The sequence below is a fragment of the Parasteatoda tepidariorum genome, chromosome 1 (assembly GCF_982258835.1).
Source record: "Parasteatoda tepidariorum strain Cologne lab strain chromosome 1, Ptep-v5.0, whole genome shotgun sequence".
NCBI lineage: Eukaryota > Metazoa > Arthropoda > Arachnida > Araneae > Theridiidae > Parasteatoda > Parasteatoda tepidariorum.
In genome coordinates, this window is record NC_141755.1 from 61,368,915 (window position 1) to 61,381,938 (window position 13,024).

Genomic DNA, 13,024 nt, shown 5'->3' on the forward strand with positions numbered 1-13,024 from the left:
ACATTGCTTAAATTAATTCTTTTTATCCACTGTAGAAAGAAACAAAAAAATTTTTGTTGCTGATATGTACAGAATAAAATTGTGTATAATAATCAATCATTAAGTAAATAAATAACCTTGATTACATCCAAGCATATTACAATCATGCATAAACTTAGTATTAGGTTAATATTTGATTTCCCTCTTTACTGTATTAGCAGTTAAAAAGACTTTCTGGTAACACTTCAATGTCCTGGCATTCATTACCCGGGAAAATGACAGTCAGGACAATGACAAATTCGCCATTTTATAGCATATAACTTTGCTTTAATTTAATATTTGGCCGAAGACGTTTATATTTTGCAGAAAACAACAGTATTTCTTAAAATAACTCTGATAAATCTATGTAGTTTTTGTTATTAATGATTTCAAGAAGCCAGGAAAATGACAGCTTAAAACCCTACTCACCTTAAAAAATTTTTTGAAATAGATTTTGAGAAAGAAAATTGGTTCTTTATTCATGCAACTAGACATGTTCAGATAGGAGGGTATCTAATCAATCTATTAACATAAGATATTGATTCCTGGCGCTATCTATTTCGGTTATAAATAAAGCCCGGAATTTCAGGCAATAAAAAATGCAAAAATGGGCAGGCAAAAAGGCATTTAAAAAGCTTGAAATAGGCACTTAAAAAAGGCACTTAAAATTGGAGCAAAATGGTAGTCGGTAATGCCTAAAAGCCCATATAGGTATCCAAGGTATAAAAAAAGTTGCTAGAAGTATCCGGTATACCTACATATTCATTTCACTCGACTGTCGTAGCAATAGTACAAAAGAAGTGGACATAATTGCACAAAAAAAAAACCTCAACTGCGTAGGTGCGAAATAAAAATTGAAAACTCGTACTTACAATAATATTGTATGCAGATTTATTCTGATGATTAGTTGTTGTTGCACATCACAACTAGATGCTTTTTCAAATTTTCGAAAGAGAAATTTTGTCTTCTGTCAGTCAATATAGTTTTAAACAAAGAGAAGGATCTTTCTACTTCGACAGAAGTTATGGGCGCGTACCTAAAACAACTTGCCATGGTAGGAGATATGGTAAGTTCAACTGTAGTATCACCAGAAAGTACTATTGCAATGTCCTTGATGCATTCAAAGTCTGTATTTGCAGATATGACGTTTTCACATTTCTTCCTTATTATGTCACCAGATGGTCCAGGCACAGACATTAGTTCTTCAATGGTATTGTCGAAAATCTTTAGTGACTCCGACAAAGACATATTTCTTTTTTCCATGTGTTCAATAGCTCCAGGGAGCTTCCCAAAATAAGTTGAAATAAAAGTCAGTTCATTTTTAATTTTAGAACTGCTAAGCAGATTTTTACTTTTTCTTATGGATATTGCTTCTTCATTCGAAAAGCTGGTAAGGACTCGAGTAACTTCCTCAAAATTTGTGCAGTAGTATGAGACTGCTGAAATCCATGTTCCCCATCTCGTAAGGATCGGTTTAGGAGGTAATTGAATGTCTGGTGCAATTTCTTTGAACACTTGAACTCTTGAAGGGGCTTTCACAAATAATTTTTTCACACTAGAAACAAGCGAGTCTACCTCAGGATAGAAACCTCTTACTTCCTCTGCTATCCTGTGCAATGCATGAGCAAGGCACGTTAGATGGATCATATTAGGAAATAAAACTTTTAAGGCATTTCCAGCTTTTTTCATGTAGGAGGCTGCATCTGTAAGAAATAATAGCACTCTTTCATGCTCAGTACCATTTGGCCAAAGTAAAGCCAGTGCATTAGTGAACAACTGTGCAATTGTAGTACTGTTAGTCTTTTGCAACTGTTCAGATGTCAACAAAAAGATTTTATGTTTTTCAAATGGGTCCATAACACCAACAATAACATTCGCAACATATCGTCCAGTTACATCTGTCGTTTCATCTATAGATAGCCATATGTTTTTCGTTCCAATTTCATTTTGAATAGTTTTAAGAACTTCGGTATAACAGTCATCTAAATAAGTTTTCCTTAAAGTTGATTCACAGGGCACACTTTGATTCGTATATTTTTGCAAAAAAGCTCGTATACTTTTATTTTCAAGTTTCCACAGCGGAATGCCGGCATCTACAAATGATCTGCATAAATCCATTGCAAATTCCGATTTGCGAGAAGATAATTGAAAACAGGTGGAAATCAGAGTCGATGTTTTCCCATCTTTTTTATCTTTTGCTGTTTTATGCTTAGATGTCTCCAAGTGCTGAGATATAAAATACCTCTTCTCAAAATTTACTGACTTCTCGCATGCCTTACAAAACAGAATGCTCCCATCAGTAGAAAACACATCCGACCCAAATTCTTTCACAAAACTGTCCAGTTTTTTGCTTGTGCAGGCTTTTACTTTAGGCATTTTAGAAATAACTAGTATACTAGAAAACTTTTTCGTGCTCCTGCTACAATGTGCTCAACCAGCTTGGTGAATTCGTTTTGTAGATAAGAGAGCATACGAGTTATTCGATGGTGTAGGCTATATGGGCCGTAAGTAAGAATAAATTCTATTGACTGTAAGTAAAAATAACTCCAATCTTTTCACTCCCTTTCTCTCTCTCCTTGCAAAGCGCATCGGGCGAAGGTGACGCCACGTTTTCTGACGCCACGACGAAGGTGACACCACGAAGAGACGGAGAGAAAATATTAATAAGACAAAAGGAATAAAGTCCTAATTTCTATAAATGCATTACAATACGTCGGATGACAGTCAACCATTTCTGTACTTCAAAATTTCTTCATTTTGCTTTTATGCTCGGTCAAAAGCACAAAAAGCTTTGCAGAAAAATTTTAAATTAGACAGAAATAGGCATTTATGAACAAAAGGAACGAAAAAGGCATTTTCAGAAGAAAACGTTTAAAAAAGGCAGAAAAGGGCATTTATGGCATTTTGCCTGAACTTCCGGGCTCTAGTTATAAATCACTAAATAAAAGTAGCCAGGAAAATGACAGATTTTCATGGGACAAATAAATTATTGACAGAAAAAAATTATTTTAAACGAAGTTTTAGTAAACAATACCCTCTGGGTATCTTCTAGAAATGCCTACATAGGATAAGATAAAAAAAATTGGATTTTGAAAAATGTATGGGAAGTTTTGAAGCTAGTTATTATTGGAAATATTGTTCGGGACATGCCAGGAAAATGACATTTTGATATTCAATTAAATTTCTTAAGTATACAAAACAGTCAATGCTAGTGCAAAGTCATTTTAAAATGCTAATTGCTTGGAGCAAGGGACAGTGAATTGTCATGTTTCGTGAGAATCACCCATGTACGAATTTTCCAAATTCAGTTTTTTTTAAACGATATTTTTATTTTTATTTTTTTTAAGTTCCTTTCATTTTTTTAAGTTGAGTAAGTTACATTTATCTGAAATGAATTAAATATGCAATTTAATAATTTTTTTAGCAAATATATGAATTCAAAAATATACTAAAAATAGAAAAATATCTATGTTTATTTAATGTGTATCCATATCTATGTCTATTTTATACCACTTATGAAGGGAAAGTATTTCAGTAAGTTTAAAGTTGTAGTTTTTTCTGTGATTATTAGATTTTGATTTTGAGTTTTAATCCCTATAACAATCCCTTATTGTTCTGTGTCAATTTCTTTTAAGGCAATAGTTGAGATGCTTATTTTTATTATTATTTTATAAAATCTGCAAGAATTTTTTATGCGGATAGTTAGATTTAATTTATAAATTTCAACAATATATAAATGAATAAAAATAGGATGAAAAATTCAATTAAATTTTAAGACTGAGGCTTCTGTAGAAGATATTATTCTAATGTTACACAACATATCAAAATTAGCTTCACTTTAAAAAAATTGAGATTTGAAATTGCGATAAGTCAATTTTGAAAAACTTGGTAACAATTTGAAAAACTTCCAGTAGTGCATTTATTAAATAAATTTAGAAAGTAATCATCGAGAATTATTATTTATTATGGATAAATTAAAAACAAGTACAGTACGAAATATAAAGATAAAAAGAGAAGAAAGACGATATATTTTCGAATTATTAATTTTCAAAAATATTACCTCTTAAGTAAATTAAAATATTGGGTGAGTTTAAATTTAAGCTCACAACATTTAATGATCTGCAAAAATAGCAATTAGGGAATTTAAATTAAAATTACAAAGATTAGTCAGGATGATGGCTTTGATTAACAGCCAAAGTTTAGATAGTACAAATTTGTAAAAAAAAGTTTTTTTACAAATTTCAAGTAGTTTAATTATCTTCCACTTACGAAAATAACATAGAAGTTCATTCAGGCGGATTTTGGAAGATAAGGTTTAGCTGGAACAATAATTGCTACCTCTTAAGTAAATTAAAATATTGGGTGAGTTTAAATTTAAGCTCACAACATTTAATGATCTGCAAAAATAGCAATTAGGGAATTTAAATTAAAATTACAAAGATTAGTCAGGATGATGGCTTTGATTAACAGCCAAAGTTTAGATAGTACAAATTTGTAAAAAAAAGTTTTTTTACAAATTTCAAGTAGTTTAATTATCTTCCACTTACGAAAATAACATAGAAGTTCATTCAGGCGGATTTTGGAAGATAAGTTTTAGCTGGAACAATAATTGCTACCTCTTAAGTAAATTAAAATATTGGGTGAGTTTAAATTTAAGCTCACAACATTTAATGATCTGCAAAAATAGCAATTAGGGAATTTAAATTAAAATTACAAAGATTAGTCAGGATGATGGCTTTGATTAACAGGCAAAGTTTAGATAGTACAAATTTGTAAAAAAAAGTTTTTTTACAAATTTCAAGTAGTTTAATTATCTTCCACTTACAAAAATAACATAGAAGTTCATTCAGGCGGATTTTGGAAGATAAGTTTTAGCTGGAACAATAATTGCTTAAGTTACCATTTTTCTAATTAAAATGCTTCCCTTTTCCCACATATCACTGTAATTTTTCTTGCACATTTTATCGGTAAACTCGAAATTTTCTTTCAATTTCCTAAGGTCCAAAATGGAAGGCCTAAAAACCTTTTTTTTTTTTTGGTAGATATTTTCACATTTTTCTGAAACTGTCACTGTTAATTAATTGGATACTGCTTCATATTGTACCAAGGACAGGAGTTTGTTTTGATTTTAGATGAATAAAACAGTCCTTAAGACTCCAGAAATTTACTAGTAGAATCTTTCAGAAGATGCAACGATTTCCAGCACTCAATATCAGTGCAACACACAAAAGATACAGGCTTCGCAATATCAGACTGGTCAATGAACTCACTAAAGACTCGCAGACCAGAACAATATTGCAGTCTCAAGCAGACAAATATTCCCTCCTCCATCCTCTCTGCGAGACACACACCTATTTACATATTCTTGGAGACGAAACCCCAAAACCTTCGACATTATTCTTAACAATTCTCGTGTAAATATTAGTCCTGATTGTTTCGAAACTCGAATTTTCCAGAACTTAAATTTTATTGCCGAATTTGTCATCAAGTATCGCCGAAATCATCTCCTAGTCATCAAAAATCTCGCCAAACTAAGTCTTTCATAAAAAGTTCATTAGGCATTATTTTTTTCTCTAAATTATGTTAGAATTACGCGGCTTTCTTGTAAATTTTCAGTCTCAGATATTTAGCCTTATAACGAAAGGTTATTCACAAACCCTCTTTATTACAAAATCTCTGGCAATCCCTGTTAATTTGAAAATTTAACATTCCGAAAAAATTATTTGTTTAAAAAAGTTCATTTTTGCATCTTTTTACGAAACCTGAAATATCGTTTACAGGAATTCAATAGCATATTTAAGTTTAGAATCTGGAACCAATGAAAATGTAAAGTCGTCGTAAAAATCTGATTGTTAAATTTATGTTTATTATGATAAATTAATTGTTATTGTTAAATTATGTTATTGATTTTTAAAAATAATTTAATTTTAATTTTTATTTTATTTTGCTTACTTCTTTTTTTAGAATTTTAAAATTAACCTCCTACTTTAAGTTAAATGTAGAGTAATTCTCATTTAACGATCGTTTCCTTCATCATATGACTTACATTATATGGCTACATTATTTGATAAAAATAATAAAAAAGTAACAGAGGTTCCAATAAAAATGCCTAAGAAAAATCATCTGTTCCTCGCAATCCGTACAGATTTGTATAAAAACTGTTATTTTTTGACCAAGCTTATTTACTTTATTTGATATAACAATAACTATTTCTTACTTATTATTTCAAGAATATAAATATATCTAACATTCATAAGCATTTTAAATTTTATCAAACGTAATTGAAATTTATCGAAATATATAATAAATTAGAAATATTCTTGAACATAATTTTACAACGAATTTCTAACACAATTTTGCGATAGTTTATTAGAAATATTATTTAGTTACAAGCCAAATATTTTATATTTGGGTAGTTTTATATACAAATTACAGTTTTTGATACAACAAATAAAAGACAGTGACTAGTGACACTCGTTTTATTAATTTGTCACGTTTAGCGCTTATTGATCAATGTACACGGAGAAACTAATTCCAGTAAAACTACCGCTCTGTTTAGTAACAGAATCCCGAGTAAAAAAGAAAAATAAATATAACCTTCATTATTAAAACCAAAACTTGCGGAATTGAATCTATTCATTTTTTTGATAAATTGGACGTATATCAGAAAAAAAGACAAAGAATGGCTCAGAGAAAATAATTATGAAATGATTAAAATTATGAATACATATTGCTAAGATAAAAAAATACTAAATATTTTTAAAATAAAAATATTGAAAGAACCTTTGTTTCAATAAATAAAGACTTTATATTTTTGACTAGGCAAAGAAAACGCATTATTAATAAATAAAAAAAAATCGTTTTAAATTTACTTTGTTCTTTTTATCACCGCATTGTTCTTCTAATAAATGGGAAATAATGCTTGCTATTATTCAGATTTTCTAAATTCTTTGTGTTAACAAAACTTAAATATATATTTTAGCATCTAACACACGTTTAATTAAAAAATATATATAATTATAATAAACATACTCTTTATGTAAATAAATATAATCATTATGTTTATAAATATAATCATGTTAGTAACTACACTAATAATTTATTTCAGAATTGCTAATATTCAGTAATAAGCTATTTGAATTCTATATTCCAAACTGCTTTGCCTTAGCACACTCATTAGGTGGGGTAATACAGGGTAGCAAAGATTCAAAATATCTTTAGGAGCTAAACTGCTTGACATAGAAAAAATTTCAGATTTAACCAAGATATTCATTGTTTATTTGTGTACAATATATTATTCTCGGAAAAACATTAATATACTATTTTATTTATAAGAAAAAATTTCTATCAAAATACAAAGCTTGAAAACAAAAGTACAATGTATAATAGAGATAATAAAACAAACTTACCTACTCAGACCCTACGAATTCAACTACAACAAAGCGTCAATATGGGAGTTTCTTCTGGACTAGCGGAATACATTTGTAAATTAGAAATCAGAACCTCTTCCTTATTGGCACTACTTTACAGAGAGAGCCGCAGTCAGCAGTGCAATATTTCTCAAGACAGTTCTGTCCCTGACATTGATCTTCCAGTTGGAGATCTTCAAAGTTTTTAAATCATTCAAGACATCACCCATTCATCTTTTCTTTGATCTGACTCTTGGCCTATTGCATATGTGCTTGCAGCGCAAGACCTTTACCAATCGGATGTCAAGTGATTTCTCAATGTGAATAAGCCATGAAAATCTCTGTGCTTTGGTGAATTTTGCAATGTTGCCATGCTTGATAAGAAATCAGAACTAATTTCTCAATTTTACCCCACTCTTTATATATATATATATTTACGTTGGCATCAAAGAATTGAAATACCAAGCGTTAGTTAGCTGTCATAAGCATGAAAACGTAAAGGTACATTTTACAGATTTCTGATATGAAATTCATTTCACGTGTGGACAACGAAAAGTTTAAACTAACTGAGTTATATGTTGAGGATAATTTGAAGGTTAAAATCGAGTATTTTATATCAACAAACAAAGTGAACATTATGAATTAACATTATGAAAACTACATTATGAATTAATAACAGCGTTATTTATTCAATAATAATTAAAAAAATATTAATTAATATTATTATTCATTAAAAAATGATTATTTGTCATGTATTGCACTCTTGAAGCATAGTAAAAAATGGGTTTGGAGAGCTGGAAAAAGCATTGATGACAGTTATATAGGACGTAAAATTGAAGGAATGCGTACATGATTTAACTGTTGATGTAGGTTTTGGTCATGGACAACTTTCTGTTAGCCTCTCAAGAATTAGTTCATTTAACAGCCTTACAATGATAACTACATGTGCCTAAATTCATAATTGTGTTTTTAAAAATGTTCTTAATCTTAAATAGTGATTATTCTTAAGGCATAATTAATTTTTAGTTTCTGTAAGTTTTTCTATTACACGTTTTTTACTTAAATTTAAATTTCTCTTTTCCAAAAACTCATTATTGACTAAAAATCTTAATTTTAAAAAAAAAGTTTTTCATCAGTTAAAAATTTTAATAATTTATTTAAATTTTTACTCTAGAACACATTTTAAGTGGATTTAAATCAGTAGTCAGCGAACCGAGCATGGTTCGCAAAACAAATCAGATTACATATCAATTGCATAGCAATCTTCGAGCTGCAGGAAGTCTCATTGTACTGGGAGGGGGAGCCCACAAGTTATCATTATTGTTATAAATATCTGTAGCATCAAAGTTATTCTCAAATTCACTTCACGCATATTGCGCTAAGTTGCTTTAATTTTATAAATATATTTCTTTTTAATCGGATTATTTTTTGTATCACCATGCTATATTTTATTTTTTGTACTTATCCATTTAATAAACCTATCACATTCCATTTCAAATATTTTTTTTTATTTTCCAGCTTAATTAATAATCTGCATGTTCAGTAGATCAAGCTACATTTTTTTTTTTTGGATTTTTGCTGAATTTCGCTAAAAGCAAATTTTTTTTTACGAAGCCACGATCACTCAGAGCAAAGTTGATGAAAGCAGCAGACTCGTCGAAACTATATAAAAACACTTAAGAGGTAATTTATTGAATTTTGCAAGTTTTTTTTTGTTTCGGTTTTTCCGAAGTTAGTACCTAATTCCTTATAATTTTAATGCATAGTTTCAGACCGAACAATATGAACTTACGAAACAGCGAGTCAGTAGGGATTAAAGCTGGTCGCCAAGGGCTTATGGATTATAAATTAAGATAAATTGCCGTGTATTTGCTTTTGACTAACATGTTTTACTCGTTATCTACTTTTAATTTTAAATTCGTAATAAAAGTAGATTTAAATTGTAATTATCTCAGGTATCTTTTGCATTTGATAAAATAACCAGTACCTTAGAACTTTGTTTTTAATTTTTGCTTATAAATATAAATTAATAAAAAAAATACATTTTTTTTAAATACAGGACCTAATGTTAAAATATATATTCTATGTATTATCCCCAACATATGCATTTTCTACCTACATTTTGTAACTTCATTATCGAACTAACATTGTTCAGTGATTCATTTGAGAAGGAACTTTCTTTTAGCCATACAATCTAAACACATTGCTTTTATTTTCTTTTTATACTCTGATATGTCCTGCTGAACTGATTGTCTCCAGATACAACGTCGTCATCCTGGTCGTGACTTACGTCTTGCCCATCTCCTCCATGACGTTCACTTATTTCCGAGTAGGACGTGAACTGTGGGGAAGTCAGAGCATCGGCGAATGCACCCAGAAGCAGATTGAAAGCGTCAAGTCCAAGAGGAAGGTAAACACTTTCTCTCTTCCAGATCCTCTTTCTTCTTATTATTAGATTTCCTTCCGGACATTCAAATCGAGATTATCTTTCTCCTCCATCTCTGTATGGAAGACAATTCCCAAAGAATCAACGCAGAAGATTCTCTCTGGGAAATAATTTATAAATCAGATAGTGGAAGTAGTCATCCTCCGTAGCATTTTACTCGTAGGTAATGGGTTAGCAGAAAGTGCTCTAACTCTAATGGAATAATTTTTTCGCCATCGTTTGTTGGCTGATATTGCCTTCCTAAGAAAATATATCAATCCCTAGAAACATGAATGCATCAATCCTCAAAAGTTAATGAATTAATATTTAGAAAATATTTAAATATTTTTTTTTTAGAAATGTAGAACTTTTTTAAAAGATTATATAAAAAAAAAAACTTTATGCTCTAATAACACGTGCAAATGCCACCGACGAAAATTAGAGCAGATATATATATATATATATATACATATATATATATATATATATATATATATATATATATATATATATATATATTATGCATATTAGCCAGCAGATATATATATATATATATAATAATCAAAAGTGTTATTGCCCGTCATTAGCAATTAACAACAATAATACATACCTTTAAAAGCAAAAGGTGTCGGGTTTCGTTATAGCAACGCGGTGAACAGCAAAAACAGTACAGTAGTCATGTTATTGTTATCCAATAGCAATATGACCTACAGCTTTTGCTGTTAACCGCTTTGCATAAATAAACTCGACACTTTTTTTCAATCAAAGATATGTTGTTATTAATTACCGATGATTTATTTTTGATTATATTTATATTTTTTATATATTTTTGTTATAATATATATATATATATATATATATATATATATATATATATATATATATATATATATATATATATATATATATATATATATATATATATATATATATATATATATGTATTCATATATATATTAAATAAATAGATGGATATATTATATTTTACACACATTTTATTATATTTTATATTCTCTTCTCTTGATTTTTTATTCTTTCTTTATTGCAATATGATTTCAAATTTTCTTTCAATAAAACTGAACTACTGAACTTTGGTATAAATTCTTTGAAGTTTCGTAGCATGCTAACATCAATTAAAATAGTAAATATTGCTCAAAAAAAGATGTTGAATTTTATAAAAATCACGGAATTAAAATAATGGTGTATTTATAATGAGACTTTTAATAATTATTATTTTAAAGTTATTCAGTTTTAATATGTTGTTACAATGTGTAGTGCATCTATTTTTTGGTAAATTTGAAAGCAACAGGGCAATTAAAGTTAAACGTTGAAAAAACTTTTCCCACTTCCCAGTATTACGGTTTAATTTCAAATTTTATAAAATGGCAACTTTATTCTCTTCTCCCCCCATGTGGTGTTTTGATTTGTATTTTGATTTGTAGGTTAACGAATAAACTTGGTTTATTTTTTTGACGCTCCTCACACTATTGTAATGATATTTTGCTTATGTAATATAAATACATTCAATATAACCGAACAGAAGCTTTTTGTACCACTCTTTAAGATATCGTCTAAAAATTACAAAATTTTACCACACTTATCAAATTTTATCACACATTATAAAGCTTTATCTTACTCTTAATTTTACCAAAATCATTATCAAAGAGCTTCAGTAAAAATTTTCGAGATTTCTGATGAACCCATAGAGTTATAAACGCGATAAATTCCACCATATTCCGGTTGTTTTTACAATACTTTTTTCTCAGTGAAATAGCCGTGTGCATTAAATAACGACCCTCAAATTCCGCTGTCGCAGCCGTACGACTAGCTTCCAAGACTCGATTTCAAAGTGTAGAAATGCCACCTAAGGAAACCCTTATCGCGTGCGTTATACTGCATTGGGTTTCACCACTCCCCTAATTGGTCGATACCCCTCTAAAATATTAATTCAGTAGCAGCATGTAATATTCATAGTTTTAGCTTATTCCAACAAAAACTCAAAGTCAAAGCTGTAAGTCAATTTTCACTTCTTATCCAAAACCTGTATTTGACAACGTCACAGGAAAAAAAAAAGCGTATTCCCTACTTTGGGTATGTTTTTTTTTTCTTTAATAAGTTGCTTAAAAGTTGCCAATTGTATCGTTGTTTCAACGTTTCATACTGAATTCTCCAAATTGTTTTAAGTTGTATTACGTATCTGTGTTTTTATTTTTACAGATAGTGAAAATGATGATCGTTGTGGTTGTAATATTTGCCGTTTGTTGGTTACCTTACCACGTCTACTTCTTATTGGCACATCACATCCCGTGGATAATAACATTTTCGCATGTTCAACACACTTATTTGTCCATTTATTGGTTAGCTATGTCCAATTCCATGTATAACCCGATAATATATTGTTGGATGAATAGCAGGTAACTTTAAGTATCTTTTTTTAATTTTAAGTTAAATAAATTATGTTCATTTTTGCAAAGCTCTGCGTCTTAAGTCATTTTAAAACTATTCTTCAAAGGCATTGATGTTATATGTTAGCAAATAATAAGTTATTTTTTCAACATTTCTTATTTTGTAACTTTTATATATCATGCATGACAATACTTGCATTTTCGCTACAAGTAACGGAAGTACTTTACTAATATAATTGCTAAAGTTAATTAAGTTATTTTCATTGCAAGTAAAAATTATGTGCTTACACTTCATTAGCTTTCAAATTTAGTACTTTTACTTATAGTTTAATTAATTTTTAGAGAAAAAGAACAAGCAAAAAAGTCGTAAGATATCGCTAATTTTTTCCGAAATTTTAAGCAGATTTTCTCAAAAAAAATTTCTGACATTTTTGACACTAAATACTTTTTTTCTAAATTTATATGTTTATTACCTAAATAACTTTAACTAATAACTATAACTTCATAACTCATTTTTAATTAAATGCATCTGCCGAATTCAATTTCAGTAAATAAATACAACAAAATAAGGACTCATTCAGCAGGCGAAGACATCACTGCTGAATGAGCCATTGATTGATTGATAGAGTAGTAATATGCACTATATAGTTTCTATGAATGTAATGATTCTTTGAAACGGGAAGAAAAAGAATTGTTCTTATCAAAAGGATTTGAAGAAAGAATTTGGAAATGAAAAAAAAAGAACTTTTTTGACACTTAAAATTAAT

At 29.1% G+C, this 13,024-nt stretch overlaps 1 protein-coding gene across 1 annotated transcript in view; it reads left to right on the forward strand.

Annotated features, from left to right (window-relative positions):
* LOC107441932 (tachykinin-like peptides receptor 99D) overlaps positions 1-13,024 on the forward strand; it is a 102,722-nt gene that overhangs the window by 86,652 nt on the left and 3,046 nt on the right. The window contains exons 3-4 of the mRNA XM_016055355.4: positions 9,687-9,837; positions 12,070-12,266. Of these exons, the coding sequence (XP_015910841.1) occupies positions 9,687-9,837; positions 12,070-12,266 (348 nt within the window). The remainder of the gene's footprint in view (positions 1-9,686; positions 9,838-12,069; positions 12,267-13,024) is intronic.